A 26934-nucleotide genomic window follows, 5' to 3' on the forward strand; every position below is an offset into this window, starting at 1 on the left:
ATTATATGCAAAACATTAGACTAAGATCTTTACATGATTTGTCTCATTATATATTTATATAACCTGACAAGGTTGCTATTCTTTACTGCCCATTTTACACATAAAGAAACTGCAAACTTGATTAATATAACTAGGAAGTAGAGGACACAGAATACAAAGGAAAACTAAATTGACTTGAAAATCCATTCTCAGGGTGCCTCCTGGTTTTGGTTCAGGTCATGATCACCAGATCCTGCAATGGAGCCCTGGGTCGGACTCCATGCTCAGCAGGGAGTCTGCTTAAGAATTCTCTCTCTCCCTTTCTCTTTGCCCCTCCCCTCATGAGCCCTCTCTCACATTCTTTCTCTAAATAAGATAGAGAGGTAGGTAGGTAGATAAAACAACCTTTAAAAAAAATTGTCTTAACCTTTTGGATATACTGCACCCCCAAAATAATAAAACATGTTAGTTCTTACTAAGTGACAGCCATTATTCTAGGCAGTTTACATGTTTCAGGTAATTTATCCTTATACAACTATATTAGCTGATATTCCTATCATCCCCATTTTGTAGAAAAAGAAATTGAGAGCCAAGAAATACTAAAGTCGGACCTCTTTCCTTTGTCTACATGGAGTCTATTCTACAAGACTTGAAAACTTACCCCAATCTGTGATCTGGATATATCATCTTTGGAGTAACTGAGAAGTTTACACCAAAATGCTAAGCCCTTCAATGTTGTCATTTTCTATATGTATGACTGAGTTGCTTGCTTCACTAATGCTGAGAATTTTCAAGATTTGGTGGCTGATGTACATGGGCCAGTGCTTCTGATCTGTCTCCAAAGTAGTATCATCAAGAAGCAAAAGATGTGAAAGGTTAAAGTGGAAGAATCAAATGTTAGAACTAGGAATGATACAATTTTCAGAATGAGGCCCTAAGTGCCCTATGATGCTATGATGTATATTCTACATCACAAAAAGTAACTTGACAGCATATTCCTATTTCTGTATCTCTTTTGAAATAAAAACATATAGTTCTCTGCATTCAGTAGGTATGTATTATTGTCTAAAACTATGTAACATCTGCAAATAATTTCTTCTAAATATGGATAGCAGAATAGATTAAGAGAAATGATATAATTAGACAGCCAGGGACACAGAAAGATTAAGAATTATGGCAAGGATGACTATGGATCCAAATAGCTATTTGACACTTGAATACTGTCCACAAAATAACTTTCATAATTTCCTAGGCTATGAGTAAACACTGTCTATTGACAAAATTCATTACCTTAGTGATGCTCACCTGCAAGGAAACTCCCCTACAAAAAAAGAACTTCAATTTCCTCAAGCAGATGAAGGGGGAGATACATCCAAAACCTATAGATTTACTCACAAGAGCTCTAGAACACTTTCAGGGTGCTCTATATCCAAAGGTCACAAAATTAAATGCTTATAATAGCCAAGCACGTATTAAAAGGTGGGGACTACTCTAAACTGTAAAGAATGCCCATAAAGCCACAACCCTCCTCTCTCTCTGCTGTTGTTTTCTCATTTTTATCACGTATTAAGAAAAGTCTAAAGTGCAGACTCTGCAGGCTTTTGTTTTGTTTTTGTTTTGTTTAGTTTGCTTTTACAGAAGCCAGAAGTCTGAAGTTTCATGTGAAATTTTTATTTTTAAATATTAGTAACTGCTGTAGGTTGAATTTGTCCCCCCCAAATTCACATGTTGAAGTCCCAGCCCCTAATGCAATTGTATTTGGAGATGAAGCTTTTAGAATATGGTGCTGGAAAAACTGGGCAGCTATATGTAGAAGAATGAAACTCGACCATTCTCTTACACCGTACACAAAGATAAACTCAAAATGGATAAAAGACCTCAACATGAGACAGGAATCCATCAGAATCCTAGAGGAGAACATAGGCAGCAATCTCTTCGATATCAGCCACAGCAACTTCTTTCAAGATATGTCTCCAAAGGCAAAGGAAACAAAAGCGAAGATGAACTTTTGGGACTTCATCAAAATCAAAAGCTTGTGCACAGCAAAGAAACAGTCGAGAAAACAAAGAGGCAACCCACAGAATGGGAGAAGATATTTGCAAATGACAGTACAGACAAAAGGTTGATATCCAGGATCTATAATGAACTCTTCAAACTCAACACACACAAAACAGACAATCATATCAAAAAATGGGCAGAAGATATGGACAGACATTTCTCCAATAAAGACATACAAATGGCTATCAGACACATGAAAAAATGTTCATCATCGCTAGCCCTCAGGGAGATTCAATTAAAACCACATTGAGATACCACCTTACACCAGTTAGAATGGCCAAAATTAGCAACACAGGAAACAACATGTGTTGGAGGGGATGTGGAGAAAGGGGAACCTTCTTACACTGTTGGTGGGAATGCAAGTTGGTGCAGCCTCTTTGGAGAACAGTGTGGAGATTCCTCAAGAAATTAAAAACAGAGCTTCCCTATGACCCTGCAATTGCACTCCTAGGTATTTACCCCAAAGATACAGATGTCGTGAAAAGAAGGGCCATCTGTACCCCAATGTTTATAGCAGCAATGGCCACGGTCGCCAAACTACGGAAAGAACCAAAATGTCCTACAACGGACGAATGGAAAATGTGGTCCATATACACTATGGAGTATTATGCCTCCATCAGATAGGATGAATACCCAACTTTTGTAGCAACATGGACGGGACTGGAAGAGATTATGCTGAGTGAAATAAGTCAAGCAGAGAGAGTCAATTATCATATGGTTTCACTTATTTGTGGAGCATAACAAATATCATGGAGGACAAGGGGTGTTAGAGAGGAGAAGGGAGTTGGGGTAAATTGGAAGGGGAGGTGAATCATGAGAGACTAAGGACTCTGAAAAAGAATCTGAGGGGTTTGAAGTGGCGGGGGTTTGGGAGGTTGGGGTACCAGGTGGTGGGTATTATAGAGGGCACGGATTGCATGGAGCACTGTGTGTGGTGAAAAAATAATGAATACTGTTATGCTGAAAATAAATAAATTTAAAAAAAAAAAAAAAAAAAGAATATAAAGTTAAATGAGATCATGAGGGTAGGGACCTAATCCGATAGGACTGGTAGTCTTCTAAGAAGAAGAGAAAGACCTCTCTCTCTCCACATGTACACATGAAGGCCTGGTATATTCCGGTATTTAAGACAATCTATGGTTTTATGTTATGGCAGCCTAAGCAGCCTAAGACCATAACTTACTTTTTAAAAAGTTTTAAATTACTGTGTGAATCAATCAAAATAATCTTCAGGCTGTACACCAATTATACTATCTCAGGCCAAAGAAGGAGCCCCAGTTAATAGCCTTGATGGTGTTCCCTAACTACATGACACGTAGTTACTTCTTGCGTTCTCTACTAGGTTGTGCCTATGATAAGAAATAAAATAATCTTAGTCTTGAGCTCAAAATGATCTAAATTTGTACATTAATTTTTCTACTTTATATAAACTTAAGCAGGTCATTTATCCTTTATATGCCTCAGTTCCTTATATATCAATTAATAGATACATGTCTAAATAACAACAATTCAATTTTTAATATACAATGATTTTATATCCATCTCAAAAATTTCTCTATGTTGCAAAAAACCATGTCTTTTTCTTCCTGGGCACAGAGCTAAAAAGTACATTTCCCAACCTTTCTTGCACTTAGATGTAGTCTCATGGCTGAGTTCTAGCCAATGGAACATGGAAGAGAGGGTGAAAGTAATATGCACCATTCCAGACCAGGCCCATCAAAATCTGCTCCCAACCTCACCAAAAAACCTTCCTACCTAAGATTCTCCATGTCTTTTTCCCTTCCAGCTTGAAGCAAATGAGTAGGGTAGATGTGAAAACCACACAGAAAGATGGGAGAACAGAATGGGAACAGCCTACCAATCAAAAATAACCCTATAAGGTTTGAGCTGAGAAACAAAAAAAATTCTATTATGTTAAACCACTGAGATTTAGGGTTTGTCTATAACTGCTAACAACTTATATCTTACTGTTAACAACTTATATACCCTAACAACTTATATCTTCTGCATGTATCTTCTGCATCCTGTTTAGTTCTGCTTACAAATTTGGGAATAATAAATACACTTTTAATAAAATACTTATTGATGAATTATATTTATGTGATTTCCCTAAGGCAATTTACATTTTTTCATTTTAAATTAATTAAAACAAGTCATAAAAAGTTGAATCTATTCAACCTCTTATAGATTTTTTCCTCCTGAATTTTTCTTTTATATATTATAGCATCTATACATTTATTTGATGAAAACTAAAAAGAATATAAATGTTATTCTTCTGCACTAGAAGAAGGTGCAGTTGTAATTTAATACAAATTAAGTTCACTTTATATATATATATATATATATATATATATACACACACACAGAGAAAGAGATAATATATTATACATTATATAAAATGGATTTATGTTTTCTTTTATTTATTATATATTACATTGTATATAATGGATTTCATTATTTTATTACACTAGTAATTTAAAGAAAAAAATGTTCTGTTATAAGGTCAATGTATTTAACATACCCTAGCTACTAAATGGAAAGATCAATCAATCAGCAATCTTCAGATAATGCCACTATAAAGTGTCATTCTATTCAGTTTCTTCTGACTTAACTTCTGAAATTTTTTGAAATGTTAGTATCTAGTTATGAGTACATTTGATCAGCTTCCTTATCTACAGATACAGCTCACCTCCAATGACTTCATGGCTTCAAAATTATTTGATTATTTTTTCAAAGGAGCTCTACTCCTATGCCACTACAGTTGATTAGTAGATACATTAATCATAAAGATTAATCCCTATACTTTTTATTTTCATAAAGTTTCTGGAAAAAAAATTAAAAGATATGTTTTGACAAAGCCAACTGTAAAGATATGACTTGAAGACCCAATCTAAACCTTTTATAGGGATATTGACCTGTCATAAAATTTTTCCAGAATAAATACTCAATTAGCATATAAACTGAAGTTGTGCTTTGTCTCTTATAAACAATTCCAACTTCTCATTTATTTATCTTTAGAAAAGGAATATCTACCTTTGGGACTGTTGTACTAGTTAGAAGTAATAAAAGCAAAGCTTTGACCCACCATTTATAATATATTAGGCATGTAAAAATAATAACTATTACTACAAACCAAGGTACAGAATATATGCATACAGTAACAAATTCTTCATTTTTTAAAAATGTAGAGATAGAGGGGCGGCCCAGTGGCTCAGTCAGTTGAGCATCTAACTGTTGGTTTCAGCTCAATTTATGGCCTCAGGGTCCTGAGATCCAGCCCCACATCAGGCTCCATGCTCAGTATAGAGTCTGCTTGAGATTTTATCCCCCTCTCCTTCTGCCCCTGCTGCTTGTGCTCTCTCTCTTTAAAACAGATAAGTATTTTTTTTTTAAGTGTAGAGATATAAATTCTACTTCTTTATTTAAAGGACCTACACAATGAGTCTAAGGGAAATTTTCATTGTTGTAATAGAACTATTAAAAATAAAATATCTGGCACCCATTGTCTTGTAGTGTAGAACATCACACCTTAGAAAAAAGATCTTCACAGTTTCTAAATCATGACAGTCTTGATTCTCTAAAGAACTCTGTTCTTGCACATATCATGCAAAAGAACTTTCTGTTACATTATTCATCTGACAGGAGGAAGTGATGTCTCTGAGGAGCACCATATTGCAACAAAAAAGAAATGAAAGTGAGTGGATACCTGAGATGTGAACAAGAAGTAGACAGGAGGGGTAGGATTTTGAGGAGGGCAACTGGAGGAAAATGCAACTTGACCCAGGAAAAAGGAGGGGAGCCCAGCCTGAGGACCTTGATTTAGAGAGAGATTCTTGAAGGAGAATGAAAGAATGTCAGCTTCTTCATATATCCTGGTTCTAGAAGAGAAAGTTATAAATTCTCCCTGGGGGAAAGTATCCACAATTTAGGTCACATGTTATTATATGTTGAGAATAAGCAAATCTTTCACAGAAAGATTATCTGCAAAGACAAGTTACCATGAGTGGAACATTAGAATTATACTCCTAAAGACTATAAATCCTGGTATGTTAGATATAGGGTATAGAATGGTATAAGATATTTGTAGAAATAAAAGATAGAATAACAGTGATGATCAATAACAAAAGACTATCAGGAATGACCAGACAAATTTGAAAAAAGAACTTGGTGGAACATCTCAAAATGAAAATTATAATTATTAAAATTAAAAACACAATGAAAAGCACAGAGATCAAATTAGAGAGAGTTGAATAAGAAATTAAATTTGAAGACATATCTGTAGAAATTCACAAACACATCAGAGAAATAATATGGGCAAAAAAGTGTAGACAAAAAGATCAATGAAACAGAACAGTAAGCCCAGAAATAGATCCACATGTATACAATCACATGATCAAATCAAAAGAGCAAAGGCAGCTCAATACGGAAAGGATATTTTTTTCCAAAAATGGTATTATAACAACTGGACATCTCTCTGGGAAAAAAATAATTCATGGGTACACAGACTTTACACCCTGCACAAAATTATCTCTAAATAGATGACAGACCTAAATGTAAAAGCCATAATTTTATAACTTGCAGGGAAAAAAAATTGGAAAATAATCTAAGTGACCTTCAGTGTGGTGATGACTTCTTAGATTAAACACCAAAAACATCATTCATGAAAGGAAAAATTAATAAGTTAAACTTTATTAGCATTTAAAACTTCTGCTTACAAGACACTACTGTGAGAATGAACAGATAATACACATACTGGGAAAAAATATTTGCAAAACACCTATTTGATAAAGGGCTGATAGCCAAAATATAAAAATAACTTTTAAAACTCAACAATAAGAAAACAAACAACCTAATTAAAAAAATCAGTAAAAGATATGAACAAACACCTCACAAGGAAGAAATACAGATGGAAAATTAATATATAAAAAGATGCTCCACATTACAGATCATCAGGGACAAGCGAATTAAAATAACAAGGTATCAGGGGCGTGTGGGTAGCTCGGGTAAGTGTCTGACTCCTGATTTCAGCTCAGGTCAAGATCAAAGGGTCCTAAGATTGAGCCCCAGGTAGAGCTCTGCATTGAGCGTAGACCCTCCTCAAGATTCTTTTCCTCTCCCTCTGTGTCTACCCCCACTTGTGTATGTCTCTCTCTCTAAAAAACAAAACAAAACAAAACAAAAAAGAAAAACACGAGATACCACAACACACCTATTAGAATGGCTGAAATTCAGAACACTGACAACACAAATTGCTGTCAAGGAATGGAGCAACAAAAACTCTCAGTGATGGCTGGTGGAAAGGTGGTGGTACTCACACTTTGGTGGTTTCTTACAAAACTAAACATACTCTTACCACGCAATACAGCAATTGCACTCTTTGGTATTTCCCAAGTTGGTAACTTAACATTCACACAAAAACCTGTACATGAATATTTATAGCAGGTTTATTCATAATTGCGAAAACTTGGAAGCAACTATTCTTCAGTTGAATAGATAAACTGAAGTACATCCATATAATGAGTATTATTCAGTGACAAAAGGAAATGAGCTACCATGTCATGAAAAAAGATGAAGGAATCTTAAATGTACCATTGCTAAGAGAAAGAAATCAATTTTAAATAGCTAATAACTGTATTTTTTCAAGTATGTAACATTTTGGAAAGAGTAAAACTATAGAAATAAGATTGGTGGTTACCAGGGATTAAGGAAGGAGGGAAGAGCAGGTGAAACACAAGGAATGTTTAGAGCAGTAAATATTCTATATGATACTGTGATGGTGAATACATGTCCTTATACATTTGTCAAAAAACCTAGCATGTGCAACACAGTGAACCTGTTATAAACATAGACTTTAGTCAATAGTAATATACCATATTGATTAATTAGTGGCAACAAATATACCACACTTATGTAAGATGTTAATAATATGGGAAACTAAGAGAGTAAAGGGTATTTGGAAACTCTACTTTCTGCTCAATTTTTCTGCAAACATAAAACTGCTCAAAAAATAAAGTCTATTACAAATATATGAATAATGGGGCACCTGGGTGGCTCAGTGGTTTAAAGCCTCTGTCTTCGGCTCAGGTTATGATCCCAGAGTTCTGGGATCAAACCCCGCTCCGGCTCTCTGCTCAGCAAGGGAGCCTGCTTTCCCCCCTCTCTCTGTCTGCCTCTCTGTCTACTTGTGATCTCTGTCTATCAAATAAATAATAAAACCTTTAAAAAAATTTTTTAAATATGAATGAAATAAACATATTTACTTTGTTGTAGTACACAATGAGGAATTAAAATAAGAAGAGACTTGAGAATGGAACTTTAATTTTAAATGTAGTAGTCCTGGAGACAGGTAACTAGACAGGTAACTAGACAAGTAACTAGATTGAGTACTGGATAAAAAAATAAGTAGCAAGTATTAGAAATACAAAGGAACAGTGAAATCTAAGTATAACATATGGAAAAATAAAGAAACAAGTGTATAAAACATGCCTACAAGATTTTCATGCTTCAATTACTAGGTAAATGGCAGGCACTCAGCAAATATCTTTTGAATACCAGCTATGTTCCTTGAACTGAAATAGGCAATGAAAATACAGTGGTGGGGTGCCTGGGTGGCTCAGTGGGTTAAGCCGCTACCTTCGGCTCAGGTCATGATCTCAGGGTCCCAGGATTGAGTCCCACATTGGGCTCTCTGCTCAGCGGGGAGCCTGCTTCCCTCTCTCTCTCTCTCTGCCTACCTCTCCATCTACTTGTGATCTCTGTCAAATAAATAAATAAAATCTTAAAAAAAGAAAGAAAGAAAGAAAATACCGTGGTGAACCAAACTCATATGATTGTTTCCCTCTGGGAATTCAGAATCTAATTGTGATAATATTATAAGGAATGGAGATGAGAAGCAAGTTTTCATAAGAATATGAGTTTGTTTCTTAAATCAAGATACAGGGATATATTTGAGGGTTAATCACATCTTAGAGATCACTTATAGCTTCTCTAACTTGAGAAGGCCTATCTAAGAAAACATCCTCTAGAACAAAGTTCCTTAAGAGGACAAGAAATTAAGAGAAGAAGGGGATTATGGGTTCCTGCAGCAAATTCCAATGTGTATTGGGGGGGGTCCCTCCACAAAATACCAAGCAATTCTGGGGATACCACTAAGGTATCTGAGAATTTAACTCAGTTCTTACACTGCCTGGAGGTAGTGCTAGATCTCACAGATTAAGGGTTCAGTTCCACGAGACTGTTCCCATCTCATTTCAGATGCCAATCACATGTAGCAGAACCCCAGATTACGAACAACTCTGTTCAATTTGGTCACAGGGGCAGATTTCCATGACTCTTTCCAAGTTAAGGCTTGATTAATTTGCTACAGAGGCTCATAGCAAAGTTAGGGGCACTCCCCACCCCCCAAACAACCCCCTTTGCAGTTGAAAATCCATGTAGAACGTTTTATGTCCCCAAACTTCACTAACAGCCTACTGTTTGCCAGAAGCCTTACTGATAACAAAAGCCAATTAATACATAACTTTATGTCAGACGTGTATATGCTGTATATTTACAATAAAGTAAACTAAAGGGGAAAAAATGTAGAAAAATACATTTATAGTACTGTACTATAGTGGGGGAAGCTAAGATGGCAACATAGTAGGAGGACCCTGGGCTTGCTTCTTCCCTGGAACACAGCTAGATAACTATCAGATCATTCTGAATAACCAGGAAAGAGACCTGAGGATTGACAGAATAAACCGCACAGCTAGAGGGAGAGAGAAGACCACATTGAGGAAGGCAGGAAGTGCAGAGATGTGGTTTGGGGGAGAGGTGAATCACGATGCTGTAGAGAGAAGGAAGGCCTAGTCAAGAAGCAAGGTGAGACAGAGCAGAGGACACAGGGATATCCACAAGAACACTTCCCCAGAGTATTGTCTGGGAAAATGAGAGAGGCTGGTTTTTATGTTTTTCCAATATGCAGGGCTCAAAGAAACAGGAGTTTTAGAGGTTCGTGGGGTTGGCTGGGATAGAGACCTGAGGGTGCTGTCCTATTTCTAGAGAGAAGGCACGCAAACAACTGGGGATGGGGGGAAGGATGGGAACAGGGCACCATCAGAGGATTGCCTAAGGCACTGGGGAAGACTATTCACTCTTCTTGGAGTGCATCTGTAAGAGTTGGTGTTCTCAGAGTCACTTCCCCAGGGACAAAAGAGCCAGTGGGCACCATTTCCCTTTCTGACCCTCAGAACAGCCACAGAGACACCTCCTGAGAGTGGCTAAACCACATACTGGCTGTTTAGCCTGCTCTGTTCCAAATCCCATGCCCCTGTATGATGCAACTGCCCTTCTTCATCAAACCTGTATCAGTCCCAGTGTGGCAAAACCCTCCCCCAGAAAACCAGCACCAGTCCCCACCACACTAGGTCCTTAAAGATTGAAGTTTTAAGTCAGCAGGCTTGGCCAGGATAGAGCCAAAAGTGCACTGAGCTGCTCCACGCAGGCAAGCAACCTAGTTACAGAGAGCATGAAAATAGTAATCTGAAAAACCTGGGATGATCAGTCACTCTTCAGAAAGTGTTTCCCTAAGAGCAGGAAGCACAGAGTCCCATCTCCGGGGACAAAGGAGCTAGCTGGCACCATGTCCCTCCCCATAAACCTCAGCATAAACCAACTTAAATAAAATAGCACAGCACCAACACTGGCTGCCTAACCTGCTTACACCAAATCTTTACCCCTAGGCTTCGCTAGTACTGCTTTTCTCAGACTAAGTGTTCCTAAGGACCAGTTCAGCAAGTCCCTTCTCCCAAAAAAGCAGCAAAACCCCCCACATGCACCATGTCTACTGACCAACCATAGAGCTCTGCAAAGCTTCAGTTCTAGTGAAAGTGGCATTAGGTCTCATTTAACAAGTAGATCAGAACACAATTAGTTAAAACCCACCATACTCTGGCCGAGGTTCAAACACTGTCCATTGCAGGCAAGGAGAACCTCTTCCAATGACTAACCTGAGTGACAGAACAGCAAAACACAGCAGCAGAGTGCACACAGCACACACTACAGACCCTCCCTGAAGCACCAGACTCTAGACACTATATAATCTCTTCTTCATAAAACCATTACTCCCAGAAGCAGGAAACATAACAGGATTTCTACCACACAGAAGATGAGACCTAGACAAAATTCCAAGACAGAGGAAGTCATCCCAAAAGAAAGAACAAGAAAAAATAATGGCCGGAAATCTAATTGAAACAGATATAAGAAATAGGCCTGATCCAGAATTTAAAGCAATAGTGATAAGAATATTAGCTGGGCTTGAGAGGAGCGTGGAAGACATCAGGGAGAACCTTACTGCAGATATAAAAGACCTAAAAAACAATCAGCCCAAAATGAAGAATGCAGTAACTGTGATTCAAAACCAGACAGACCACAAGGATAGAAGAAGCAGAGGAATGAGTAAGTGATACAGAAGATAGAATTATGGAAAATGATGTACCTGTACAAAAGAGAAAAAGAATAATGATGGATCAAGAAAGTAGACAGGGAACTCAGTGACTCCATCAGACATAATATTCATATCAAAAAAGTCTCAGAGAAAGAGAGAAAAAGGAATAGAAGGTTTATTTGAGGAAATAATACCTGTAAACTTCCCTAATCTGGGGAAGGAAATAGACATCCAAATCCAGGAGACACAGAAAACTCCTATCAAAATCAACAAAGCAGGCCAACCCCAAGACATACTGTATTTAAATTTGCAAAATATAGTGGTAAAGAAAAAATCCAAAAAGCAAACATTAAAAGAAGTCCTTAACTTAGAAATCTCGGCAGCTGCAGATCTCTCCACAGAAAGTTAGCAAGCCAGAAGAGAGTGGCAATGATATATTCAACATGTTGAAGGGGAAAAATATGCAGTCAAGTATACTCTACCCAGCAAGGCTATAACTCAGAACAGGAGAGAAGAAGGGTTTCCCAGACAGGAAAAGAAAACTAAAGGAGTTCGAGACCAGTAAACCAGCCATGCAAAAAATATTAAAGTAGATTCTTTGAGTGAGAAGAAAAGACCAAAAGTGACAAAGACTAAAAAGGACTACAGAACATCACCAGAAACAGCAACTCTACAGACAGCATGATATCATTAAATTCATATCTTTCAGGATTCCCACTGAATGTAAATGGACTAAATGCTCCAATCATAAGACCTATTTTCAAAGATCTTCTTGTCTCCTTTCTCTTCTACACTTTATTTCCTTAAAAATAAAAATCACCTATCACTTTTTATCTTAGTTTTTACATGAAAAAGTTTGCTTTTGCCTGATATACTAATAGAATTAGCAAAACACCCTCACTAAGAAAAAGATAATATATTTTGCAATATACATAGTTATCATGAAGAGCCAACCATTATCAATAGACCCTAAGAGCCTTAAACTGATCCAGGAGCCTCCTTAAAATAATTTCTATTGTCTCCATCAACCTCTAAAATAGTCTAGTAACTTAGTGTACTTTACCTTAACCTAATGCAATGAGAAACAATTACTGAATGCCATTTTTAATATTTTAATTAATTACTATAATTTTAATGATATCATTTTCATCTTTTCTAATGTAAAAGTACAAAATAAAAGATACAGTTTGGGAAAATGAGGCAAAATTAATCATCTTTAAATTGAGGACTTTCCACTAGATGACTTCTGACTACAATCTTCTGACTCTATAATATTGTGTGTATGAGGAAATGATGCTAGATAGTCAACTTAAAAATGGACTTTGGACTAAAACCCATTTATGAGTTATAATCTCTGTAAATATAAAAAATATATAGTCAGCACAATATATATATATATAGTCCTCTGTATTTGAGGTTAAGTGGCTATGTATTAGTAATATTAATCACTAATAAGTACTGAACTCTATATCCCAGTCACAAAGCTAACTGACAAGCACCACTCTTACACAAATGTACAAATGTATATGCATCATCACTGTGTTTATCTTTTATATTTCCAAATTTAGACATGTTTAAATGTTTCTGCATGAAATTACAAGAATAATAGGCCACATAAGAAAATGCATTTGCAAACAGGTAGCCTCATGTTTGTTTGTTTGTTTATTTGAAACTTAGGAGAACACACATTTCCTTTTAAACCATATTACTCTGTTTATTACTATGTAAACTGAACTTTAAATGTAAGAGCTGACTGATCATCAAGTACTTTGACTAAAAGGAAAAAAATTTCCAAAGCATGAAATGTCAAACCAACAGAAGGTGCTTTTAAAAAAATGTTTAAAAATGATTAGCTCTCTAGACAACAGTACCAAAATAAATAAAAGAGCACCTGGGTGACTCAGTCAGTTAGGCAAGTATCACCGGCTCAGATCATGATCCCAGGTCCTGGCATCCAGGTCGACATCTGACTCCCTGCTTCTCTCTCTCCCTCTGCAGCTTCCCCTATGCACTCCCTCGCTCTCTCTCTCTCTCTCAAATAAATAAAATCTTTTAAGTAAATAAATAAATAAATAATCACACTATAAATACACAGCTTTCCTCCTGACATGTAGAAAACCCTTATACATTTTTAAAGCACCAAGAAGATAATTAGTTCCGCTCAACATTAGAATGTAACTCAATTCAAAACATTGAACTCTATGCCAAATGTCTGGGGGTAGGAAGCAATAAGATGAACAAATCTTCTGCCCTCATGGAATATATAGTCTGCTAGAGATGAGAAGTCTTACATCCAAGAATTTAGAAATCCAAAGTGACATCATTCCTCTTCGTTACACACTTTTTCTTTTACTTGCAATAAAAAATTCCAGAATAACATACTAATATATTGCCTTTACTCTCAGAGGAGAAGAAACATCAGACAGACACCAACTGGCTGACTACATGCATTTGGGTGCAGCCACCACACACTGGGGCTTGCTTTTTGTACAAAGTTTATGCATATACAAACACACAGGCACAAGGGTATAAAATCCAGTGAGAAGAGTTCTCATACGCCTAGGTAGGGGACAGGAGTAACTTCAACAGCTGGGACCGAGTACAGGGTGGAGGCACATAGAAAGTGGTAGAGAGTAGCAGCCTCTCCTTTATCCTTCCACCATGGGCCAAAGGAAGGACAATGACAAAGAAGATATTATATATATATAGTTAATATATATATGTATATAAAATATGTAAATATTATATATATTACAAATATATATCATCAAATCCTTGGTAGGGTTTATATACAAACACATATATATAATATAATCAAACCCTCGGTAGTTTTCATGTTCAAAAATGTCAATCCTTGAGTCATTTAATTCTTAGCTTTTCTTTTTTTATTATAGAAGAATATTTCATTGGTCATTTTTAACATATAATAGATAAAGAATAAATAAATATGGAAAATCAACTGAAAGCTTTGTAATTCTGGAGAACTCAATGTATATATTTCTGATAATCTGTAGAAAGAAATCTTAGTGGGAAAAGGACCTGTATTGCCAGACCATCATTTTGTTGTAATTTATTATTTTATTCTAAAAAGATATTCATTTTCAAATCTATATTTGCATTTGTAATCATATATTCTTTTTCTAAAACCTAAGCCCTAAAACCTAAACCTAAACCCTAAACCCCCCCCAATATATATATATATATACAGGCACCCAAAACATGCCCTCTCCCAGATCCCTGGTGTATACCAAAGTGTCAAAAGAAAACACCGAAGAAATTCACAGGATTTGGTGTCTAAGGAAAGGCACAGTAAATATAAGACTTTAATAGAAGGAAGTCAAGCAGGACAACCAGACTGGGCTTGGAGCAGCTGATTGTGACAGAACTCTACTTGGGGATAATCGAACCAGGAAGACGAAAAGGTATAAGATTTATGTAAAATGGATACTTCGGCAGTTCCACATCTAGATGATTCAATCTCTCTTACTATGATCACCCAAGGTGAGTAGAAGGAGAGGTCTAGAAACACGCTTTATTTGTTTGTCTGCTTTTTAAAGATTCTATTTATTTATTTGACTGACAGCCGGCCAGGGAGGGAACACAAGCAAGGGGAGTGGGATAGGGAGAAGCAGGCTTCCCGCTGAGCGGAGACCAGATGCGGGACTCAATCCCAGGACCCCAAGATCATGACCTGAGCAGAAGGCAGATGCTTAAAGACTGAGCCACCCAGGTGCCCCATGTTTGGTTTTTTTGTTTTTTGTTTTTTATGTCTGGGGAAAAAAGCAAAAGGAAATGACAGGACAAAAGGCATTCAGCTCCAAAACCTGAACTAGCTTCTTAGGTGTTAGAAAAGGGTCCAGCATATAAAATATATTCAACACCTAAAAACTTGGATGAGCCTTTTTGAATAGCAATAATCATTTTAAAATAACACTTACATAACTCTCACTATGTGCCAGACCCTGTTTACTCTACATATGTTTAGCTCATTTAGTCATCCCAATAACTCTGTAAAATAGTACTATTATTATCTCCATTTTAAAAATAAGAAAACTGAAGTAAAGAGAAATTAAGTAACCAATCCAAGGTCACACATTCTGCAAGTGCCTGAGCCAAGTTTGAAGCCAAGTGGCATAACTTGGGAGTGCATGTTGATTCTTCCTCTGTGCAGAAAGGCACTGAGAGTGAGAAGGAGTAAGTGCCTAAGAAAAAGAATCTTTCTTAGGAGAAATCCGAAAAAGAAGGACATCCTCCTCCCTTTCTCTGAAAAAAAGAAGAAATGACAGGATTGGTGAAGATATAGAAATAATTTGAAATCAGAAATACAAGAATATCAAAAATACCAGAAACAAGTGTTGGTAAGGATGTAGAGAAAAAGGAACACTGCTACACTATTTGTGGGAATGCAAACTGTGGAAAACAGTATGGAGGTTCCTCAAAAAGTAACAACAGTACTACCTATGATCCATAGGTATTTACCCCAAAAATACAAAAACATAATCAAAGGGATACATGTACACCTATGCTTATTGCAGCATTGTTTACAATAGCCAAACTATGGAAGCCCCCCAAGTGTCCATCATGGATAAATGGAAGAAGAAGATATGGTACACACACACACACACACACACACACACACACACAGAGGAGTATTATTCAGCCATAAAAAGAATGAAATCTTGCCATTTGCCATAAAGTGGATAGAGCTAGAGAGTATAATGCTAAGTGAAATAAGTCAGTCAGAGAAAGACAAATACCATCTAATCTTACAGATGTGTGGAATTTAAGAAACAAAACAAATGAGCAAAGGGGAAAACGAGAGAGAGAGAAAGAGAGAGAGAATCCAAGAAACAGTCTTAACTATAGAGAATAAACTGATGGTTACCGGAGGAGAAGTGGATGGGGCCTGGGGGATTAAAAAGGGCACTTATCATAAACCATAGAATAGAACAGAATACAATACGATACAATACAACAGAATATATAGGGGCATTTTCTCAGCAGTCCCACGAAAGATGAAGTAAGGTCCTCTCTTAATAAGGGAAAGTGGAAGAGTGGATAGATACTGACTGATACGTAAAAAACTAACTAGCTTTATAATTTCAAAAACACAACCTGGGAAACAGAGTTGGCAAGACAATAATTTTTTTTTCAAATTATATCTTCAAGTATCACATACCTTAGGATTCCTGAGCTTTAAGCCCTAGTATTTCCTAATTCTTTGGCTCCATCTTTCAACCAGGTATCTCCCATGCACAGCTAAAGTACTTATTTCATTCCGGATTTGTGTTTTCAACCATTTAAAGCTTTCACCCTTTATGACTAAAATTTTAAGTCTTAGAAAGGACATGAATTAACTGTCCTTTCTTTACAGGCATGAATTGCTTCACACTCAATTGTTTCCTCAAAATATAACACATCTTCTGCCCCTTTAACCTGGAGAAATAACCTCCAGTTTTTCAAATTTTTTTTATCTATGTGGTAAATTAAGTACATATGGAGTCAACAATAGTTTACTATACTTTATACTTTAAATTCATAAAACTATACTTTAATACATAAAACAGACATGTTCATATTCATTTGAATGAAAGAAAAAGAAACACATGAATAACTTACCTGGATTGCAGTCCCCTTATGTGGCACAATGCATTCAACTGGCCATAATCAATGTACTTAGACATTTTCAACCCTGAAAAAAATCAATTAGAAATCGGAGTAATTTTCTATAATCTTATTAACCAAGATTATAAATAGAATTTAATTCCAAACATTCATTATAGTAAAAGAATTCAGTGACCATGGAAGTGAAGTATTATCAATCCTTGATATAAAAGCAGAATTGAATAAGGTGATTAAATAACACAAAGAATGTAATGTTTTTCATTGATGTCAAATCTGGTCTGACATTTGTTTGTTGGGAGTTTATAGGTGTCATATAATGTCCCTCCTCTGGGAGAAAGCCTTTTAGAATCCCCATCCTGTACCTTTAGAATGTGAATTGACAATACCATGACAATTCAAAGAAGAGTGTTCTTGAGGTTCCTGTCTCTCTGTCTCTGTCTCTCTCTCTCTCTCTCTCTGGAATACTACAAAGTTTTATTTCATCCATTCAGGCCCCCATTTTTCACTAGCCCCTCTTCAAAGCACCTTCCAATTTCTGGATTCAGTTTGCAATTCCATCTGAAGTTAATGTGTAAGCAAATCACACAATATCCCTTAAGAGCAGGAAGATAGCCAAGGTCATAGCCAAGAAGCAAAATAATTGCAATTCTCCTTCAGTGCCAGAAAGAACTGACATCCTTCAAAGGAGATGAAAAGGAAGATGGAGTACTGAATGTGATAAGCATCATTACAATGACCATCACTCACATCACAGGTCCTCCTCTTTCTCCAGGAGAATGCATGCTGTTAGAAATGTTGTAAAACAGAAAACAGTAATACCAACATGCACATTATTCCTTCCCTTAGTGAAAAAGTATTGAGAAAATCAGCAGCTTAACACACTTCTAAACTTTTTAAAATGTACTGACTGACCACATCCCAGTAGAATTTGACATGTCCAACTTATCAATCTTTAATTTCAAATTATTGAATTATAAAATTTGGCATTTTGTTTAAGCCTTCTGTGATCTGAAATTAATATCCAATAACATATACTTTTTAAAAATGAAACTGGAATAAAATAAATTTAAACAGAAAACTAGTTGCTACCCACATAAACCATAACCATTTAATAAACTTGAAAAAGTATACTAATTACATGATTTAGGTATTTTCTTACTATTTACTTAGTTAAGGCTTAAGAATCAGAAACTTACCTAATAGCATTTTAGCAACATATGGAATAATTATTTTAATTAATCCAAGTTATAGCTACATTTTATCAAAAATACTTTTAAGTATACTTATATTTCTAATACAGGATACTGTATAAAATCCTAATCATAGTAGATTTTTAGATTATGGATTAAGAAAAGACTTCTATGAAATATTAGTTTAGTACAATTTCCCAACCCAGTTTAAAAATAGGATCAGAAATAGCCCTGATGTCTGGTATGGACAGGAAAAGGGGATGGTTGCCATAGATATTTCCAAAAAAAAAGTTCAAGGTTTGAGAAATTCTGGCTTCAAGGGGGGATTTTAAAAAGTAAATATCTTCATCCTTCAGTTAAAACAGCTTACAAAAAAGAAATCACAGGATGGATATTATAAGACCAAGAATTGCTAGCAGAGAACAGAAAAATTGAGACATCAACTTGCCTGTAAAAAGCTATAGCACTTGATGGTAAAGGCTTTGCCCTAAAATTGGCACAGCCAAGTAAACTCAAAACCAGAATAGCCTGTATACTAAGTATGCACAGCCTAGAAGGACATCTTACAATTCACCAAAAAATTTCTTTGCTGATTCTCATTTCAGGAGGCATTTGTGACAAGGAACTTTACATACAGGGTGTTGAATAATATAATGAATCTTGTCTTTGAAGCAGTTTCATTAAAAATAAAAACTCAATAGATTTCAACATGAAATTGTAACTTTGTAGAGACTGGAAGTTGAGCTTTTCTGGTGATCAAATTTAATACCAGGATAAAGCTTAAGGAGTTTCAGAGGGACTAAGTTTACATTTGTTTTCTAATCTTGTTTTCCCTCATGAATATATTTTAGCTGGGCTTTTGACAGAAGCAGAGGGGGCTTAACCCTTTGATGGGAAATCACAGATTATTGACCACAGTTTGTTTGAAAGAAGATTAGAAGCTGATACAAAAGGATGGTTAAAAAGTAAATCCTAAACTAGAGACAAAGAACAAGAAATTCATGGCACAATTAAAAAAACAATTTTCTTTACAGATAGAGTGCTCACTGTATATTACTGAAATAAAGAAACTAAAATCCAATGTTTTACCTGAGTGATACATTGGTGATCTTTTGTTTATATGCATTAATGTCTGTCCAGAGGTAGATATGTATTTTTATATTTGTGCAATAGAATCAATTATGTATGTTTTTTGTGGGGGTTATAAAAAATTTTTTAAATGGGTCTTGTGAGTGTTAAAATAAAATTAAACTATTTTTCTCCAATAAACTTTCCTTTAAAAGGGTTTAAAAGCTGGACGCCTGGGTGGCTCAGTTGGTTAAGCGGCTGCCTTCGGTTCAGGTCGTGATCCCCGCGTCCTGGGATTGAGTCCCACATCGGGCTCCTTGCTTGGTGGGGAGCCTGCTTCTCCCTCTGCCTCTGCCTGCCACTCTGTCTGCCTGTGCTTGCTCTCGCTTCTCTCTCTATGACAAATAAATAAATAAAATCTTTAAAAAAAAAAGGGTTTAAAAGCTAAGAATAAGTATAAATGCAAAACTACTATTTACTGGGAAATTAGGATTATTGGAGTGGCTACTGCGTAACATAAAAGAGATGGACAGCACAGCCAAAGAGAAAATGTGACAGTGACCACGTGGAATTGTCAGGGTATGGTTATCTGGAAAACAGAAAGCTGAGACCTCTTCAAAAGTACTTGAAAGTTACACTCTAGTAACTAATACACTGATGACTTTGTTTAATGCAAAATTCAGAGCACAAAGAAACAGTTCAGCAGCAATAGCAACAGAAACATTATCAATAATTTTTTATGGTAAGAATAGCAGTACTTCTACAAATAAGCAGGTGGTGAAATCTAACATAGGACTGAAGTATAGAACACAGAAAAAATAAATGATCCATTAGACACTATAAGCATGACTAATTCTTTCTATATACTTGGATAAGTGATCCAGTTCAATGCTTTTAAGTAAGTCTAGATTTGTATAATAGTAGAGAACTAAACATTTATACTTTGATGATTAATATTGCATTTGTTTCAGGGCATGTGGGTGGCACAGTTGGTTAAGCATCTAACTCTTGTTTCAGATCCGGTCTTGATCTCAGGATCGTGAGATTGAGCCCTATACCAGGCTCCATTCTCAGCACAGAGTCTGCTTAAGTTTCTCGCTCTCCCTTTGCCCCTCTCCCTGAGTGCTCTCTTTCTCTCAAACAAATAATCTTTAAAAAAAAAATTGTGTCTTTGTTTCCCTTCAACTAATTTTGTTTTCTAAAATACCCAAGTAAATTCTCCTTCAAAATAACACTGAATGAACATAAGAGACCTGAAAAATGTCAATGAAATAAACCTTCAAGAGGCAAAGGTATACAGCCTAATCAAGGACTTCTATAACTAAAAGCTGATGTACAACATAGACAATTACACAAGTAGGTTTATGTTGTTCCTGTCCCTTGTATAAGTGGGCTATGATGTTAAAATATACATATATTAACTGAGAAAGGAAGAGAAGAGGGGAATATTATGCAACAAATTATCAAAATAACTTCCCTTTATATCCAACAACTTTGGAAAAGTAATCTACATTCATCTTTACTTCTTCAACTCAAATTCACTTCTCCACTCCCTATAATTTATCTTCCACTTTCATTATTCATTAAAATTTGTTTCATTAAGAATATAGGAAATCCTAGAGCTTCAAGTCCAATAACCTTTTCAGTCTTCCTTACACTAAATTCTGTGTGACATCTGGCCCTGGTGAAGCCTCCTTACTAGGCTTCTGTGACACTATTCTCTCCCTGCTTGCTTCTTCCTCACTAGACTGCTCTCCTGGCTCATTTCCCTTGTCCATGAATCCATTCTCGATCCCTCTGTCTTTTCAGCTTAGATCCTCTTCCTCCATGATCTTACCTGCACTTATTTTACATACACTTATGGTCCTTGAATCAATCTCTCCAGCACAAAACTCTAACCTGTACTCCACTAATACTCACATGAACATCATCCTTGAAAATCAATTTCAAGATAACAGAAACTTTACTTAAAATTTCTCTCTCTCTCTCTCTCTCACACACACACAACACACTTCCTGCCCCTTACAGGTTATCAAATTTTAATCATATTACCTCTCTCCTACAGAAGGATGAAGATCACATCAATGTCGTTTGGGGCATTAAAAATATCACCATGGCAAAGTGCCCACTAAATAACAAAGTGTGAAAAGAGGAAGTAATTTTGGTCTTCATTAAAACTGAGTATTTATGAGATTCTTAACTATAGAGAACAAACTGTGGGTTGCTGGAAGGAGGTGAGTGGGGGAATGGGGTTTATGGGTGATGGGTCTTAAGAAAGGCACTGATGGGGGTGCCTGGGTGGCTCAGTGGGTTAAAGCCTCTGCCTTCAGCTCGGGTCATGATCCCAGGGTCCTGGGATGGAGCCCCACGTTGGGCTCTCTGCTCAGCAGGGGCCCTGCTTCCTCTTCTCTCTCTCTCTCTGCCTGCTTGTATCTCTGTCAAAAAAATAAATAAAATCTTAAAAAAAAAAAAAAAGAAGGGCACTGATGATGAGCACTGGGTGTTAGATATAAGTGACGAATCACTCAATTATACAGCTGAAACCAATGTTACATTGTATATTAACTAACTGGAATTTAAATAAAAACTTGAAAAAGGAAAAAATAGTAAGTATTTACCATATTTCCAAACTACAAACTGAAAAATATCAGCTAAATAGTGTAGTTTCAATAAATTTTAAGAGGTACAAAAGTTTATCTCGCTTGAGAAAATAAGCAGAGTTCTTTAGGGGAAGGTTGTATAAACCTAAAGAATATAACTAATGAAATCTTACTTGAAATGGGAAGTTCTTGAGACTTAGACAGACTAACTGGAATCTGAAACCTATGACATATATGGAATGTAGAGCTGAGCAAGGATTCCACAAATAACCATATTTTTTAAGAATCAGGTTGTTGTAGTGGTAGGATGACAAATGTTAAGTGCCAAACAACAAAGAAGCAGCTTGTCTCAGTCAGTGAAGAGAAAGAGAGGCCAAAGAAACAGCATAAGAAATACAGTCAATGGTATTGTAATAGCGATGTACCGGGACAGATGGTAGCTACACTTGTGGTGAGCACATCATAATGTATAAACTTGTCAAATCCCTAAGTCATACATCCAAAACTAATGTAATATTATGTGTCAACTATGTTCAAAAATAGATGTCAAGTCACTATCAAGAAACCTTTGGAATATAAATTATGACAGTACTAATTAGCAATATATCATTTAAGGAAGAGTACAGAACAGAGTTGATAAGAAAGTACTCAAAGTTAAAGAGAAAGCATTCAACGTTAACACACAAGAAAACTCATTCTGTCTGCTGTACTACTGCTATCTTTTTTCAAGCAAGTTACCTATCTTCAAACAATAACCACCATTCAATAATCTGGGTACCAAGGCAAAACATACCCTAAGGGAAGGTGTGAAGAATAATGCGAAACAATTAATTTTCCAAATAAAAGTCAAATAATATGCATCAGAAGAAACAGTGGAAGTGGGAAGAAAGCTCTCACAATTACACACACACACACACACACACACACACCTCTTATAAAAGAAAAACAAAGAGCTACATGACATTAAATATAGGTAAGACAACAGAAAGATATTACAAACAGGCTAAATTCAGGAAAAAGAGAAAGATAACATTATGACAAAATTTATGTTAGAAATAGCAAAAATAACAATATTTAATATAATCAGAACATAAAGGCTAACACATTCAAATAGAGAAAAGAAAAAGAGAAAATAATAAATGAAACTGATATTACATATGAAAACTTTTCCTGAATAAGAAACAGAAATAATGGTATAGGGAAAAAGTGCTCAAACACATAAGAACACTTTTCTCATACAAAGACTTGAATATGAAGAATTTAATACCATGATCCAGAAAGGGAAAGAGAAGGCATAATACATAATTTACAAAGAGACCAGATATTCTGGAGTGGGTGAATAATTAAATGTTACTATGTTTTGAAGATAAACAATTATTTTATTAGCACCCAGCCAAAACTCAGTGTGGTCTTAGTCTTCTCTATAGCAAAGTCTTGGCAAATAGTAAGACAAATGGGGGTGGAGGGATATATCATGAGTTTTATTCTCCAATAACTATAAAGGTAATAAACAAATATAAGACCTCAGAGAATATAAAGTACCATAAAATCTCTTTGAAAAATACAATTTGATAAACATACAACTGAAGGTTAAATAGTACGGACACCATATAGTAAGGGGTAGGTAAATTCTGTAAGCCTTAACACAAATAATAAATTCTTCATAGATGCTAATAAAAAGGGTATAAATAGTAATGAGTAACAACTTGGAAGTTTCAGCAGAGAAGTGAAAGCATAAAATATATTTTTATATTCACATAGTAAATAATTCACATAGTAAATAATCAATATTTAAAATTTAAAGAATATTTTAAAATAATGGGACCTTAATAATAATATTTGAAGGTATGAATGCAACTAGTCAAAGACTTAGACAATAATATTCTTACTAATCAAAGCATGCTGTGAAGAGGGAAATTTTTCTCATTTTATATTAGGTTGTGAATGTTCATTGTCTAAAGTCGATAACTCAAGAAGTATACATTTAGGTATGGAATCCATTAAATATTTTTGTGTCCCAAATTGTATGGCCTTAAAATCCATAAAGCAAAAATTTCAGGAATAAATGGAGACAGGATAACCTCCACAGTAACCTTCTTTCCTTCTTACCCTACAAAACAAGTTATTAAATCACTGGGGATAGAAATATAAATTACATAATTAACAAGCTATATTAAACATATATCAAATTTATTCTTAAAGAGTATTATCACACCTGAAACTATAAAATATCAAGCAGGTAAAAATAGTGAATATTTTCATAAACCTAAGGAATATAATTAGTCTTTCTCTATAGAAAATGTATTCCCCAAAATATTTATATTACGAGAAAAGAGAGAAAAATAAAACAAAAAGAATTAAGCATTTTGAATAAAAAAAAACTTAGGAAAAGAAAGTTAAAACAAGTTAATTCAAGGGAGAAAATAGAAAATCAAAAATTAATGGGCTTATAAAGCAGGAAAAACTGTAGAAAAGTAAACTCAAGAGAGCTGGTTCTAGGGCTCAGATGGGGAAAGCACAAGATGAGCCTAAAAAATCTTACTGTGCTAGAAAGCAAGGAAATGGCTACACCAATATAAAGGTATTTCCAGTGTTCAGACTGAACAATCCGGGCATCAAAATATATAATGATAACTCATTAAAATGCTTGGAAAAGGGTGGGTGGGTTGGTTAAGTGTCTGCCTTCAGCTCAGGTCATGATCCTGGAGTCCTGGGATCAAGCCCCATGTCAGGCTCCCTGCTCAGCAGGGAGTCTGCTTCTCCTCTGTCTCTTCCCTGCTTGTGCTCTCTCTCTCAAATAAATAAATAAAATCTTTAAAACCCTATGAACAAATTAGGAAATCATAATTTTACATTTATTTATTTAATATTTTATGAAAATTTAATATTTCTATACTTTCAAAATACCTCTTCACAAAATACTTAATTACAAAAGGGAAAGGTGAATTCACCGCAGAGAGTTCTCCACATAATCACCTTAATCAACTGATTAATGAGATCACATGTCACCTGATAAGATGGAAAAAGAACCTAGAATCACTTCTATGACAGTTCTGCCAAAGATATGCTAATCATGAGGAAAGATCAGAGAAATCAAGCTGAAGTATATTTTCCTAAATACCTTGTTTATAATCTCCCAGCATTAAGGTCATGAAAGGCAAGGAAAATGGAGAAACTTAATTCAGTCTAGACAAGAAAAAGAAATGCAGCACGAGATTTTGAATTGGATTTTTTTACTATAAAAATCATTATCAGAACAATTGGCTAAATTCAAATAGGAGGAGTCTAGGAATTAGATTACAGTAACTATCTATGTTAATTTTTTTATTTTGATGGATGTGTTCTGATTATGTGATAAGAGTATTTCCTTGTTTTTAAGAAATACATACTAAAATATTTAAGGAAAATGGAGTATCAAATGGCTCTGAAAAAATAAGTTTCTTTACATTAAACTTACAAGATTTCTGTAAGATTGTGTTTCAAACTTTTTAAAATTTATTTTCAAAAATTTAGTATCTATGACTTCTATGGTTAGAAAATATGAGAAAAAGTCATCATTCATAATAATAAGAAAAAAGATAATATGTCCAAAAATAAATAAATAAATAAAAGGACATGTGCAAAAATTAGAAATAGGAAGGCTGAATATTACAAAAGTACAAGTTCTTGAGTGGGAATATTCAGTATCATAAAGACATCAATTTTCCATAAATGAATCTTTTAAGTTTAACACATTTCCAACTAACACACACACGTTTATTTATTTTAAAAAGCCCAGTTATTTCTAACGGTCATACGGAAACATGAACTTAGAAGAAAAGCCTTAAAAAGTCTTTTAAAAAAGAGTAATCAGTAAAGGTTAATCTTACCAGATATTGAAATACAACATAATGTTTCAAAAATTATAACAATTCAACACAAATGCATAAACAGAAAAGAGATAAGTGAAAAAGTAAATCAGTTTCCAAAAATAGATCCAGAATGCATACGAAAATTTAGCATTCAATAAAAACTGGCATTTCAAATTAGTAGGAAAAAGATAGATTACTCAACAAATAGTGTTAAAACAGTTGACTGGTCATTTGGAAAAAATATTAAGGTGCAGCCATACATCACTATTCTAAAGAAAATTATTCAAAAATAAATTCCAGATGCACCAAACATTTAATAAGCTTAATATTAAAAATAAAACTATATAATAAAAGAAAACATGGAAGAATTATTTTTAAATCTTCACATGAAGAATGGCATTCTAAGCAAGAATAACAGGACAAAAACTACACAATCTAAAATATATGACATAAAAATCATAAACATGAAAAAAATGCAAACTGAGAAAAATTCCTATAAAGTATATGCCAAAGGGCTAATTTCTTTTATACATGAAGATTTCTTTCAAATAAAGGGAAAAATAAAATTCAATGAATGGGCAAGGGACATATAAATAGGCTGTTCTCATAAATACACATGACCACAAATATATGAGAAGATTCTAATCCTCCTTCTTAAAGAAATACAAACTTACAGAGCAACTAAAACTATTTCCAACCAATTTAGTAGCAAAATGTTTGTTTTATAATGCATGATATTAGTATAAATATTGTAAAATAGAAACATGCATATACTGATGGTGAGAGCAGAAATCAGCGCCACCCCTTTGGAAGACAATTTGTAAATAGTTATCAAAATTTAAAATGCACATATCCTTTGGCCTAGCAGTTCTGTTAATACACTTGCTTAGCAAAAAAAGAACATAGTTCAAAATGTTTATTTGAGTTTAACATCAAAACTAACTCGAAACAAATTCCCACTAAATTAGTAAGGATCCAGCTATCAGGAGACTGAAACCACACCAGTAATTTCAATGGAAAAAAAAAAAAAAAAAAGATACAAAGAAGTGTTAGTCAGAACTGGAGACACAAAAAGGAAGCAGCAAATATGCAGAGGCATCTACCACCACTATTTATGCTGATGAAGCCAAGGGAAGAGG

The 26934-nt window shown here is 35.0% G+C and overlaps 1 protein-coding gene across 1 annotated transcript in view; it reads right to left on the reverse strand.

Annotated features, from left to right (window-relative positions):
- The window catches only part of CNBD1 (cyclic nucleotide binding domain containing 1), a 511440-nt gene that overhangs the window by 476361 nt on the left and 8145 nt on the right, over positions 1–26934 (reverse strand). Inside the window, exon 2 of the mRNA XM_082722613.1 lies at positions 17081–17153. Within this exon, the coding sequence (XP_082578739.1) occupies positions 17081–17153 (73 nt within the window). The remainder of the gene's footprint in view (positions 1–17080; positions 17154–26934) is intronic.

Source organism: Mustela nivalis, assembly GCF_964662115.1.
Source record: "Mustela nivalis genome assembly, chromosome: 2".
In the NCBI taxonomy this organism is placed as follows: domain Eukaryota; kingdom Metazoa; phylum Chordata; class Mammalia; order Carnivora; family Mustelidae; genus Mustela; species Mustela nivalis.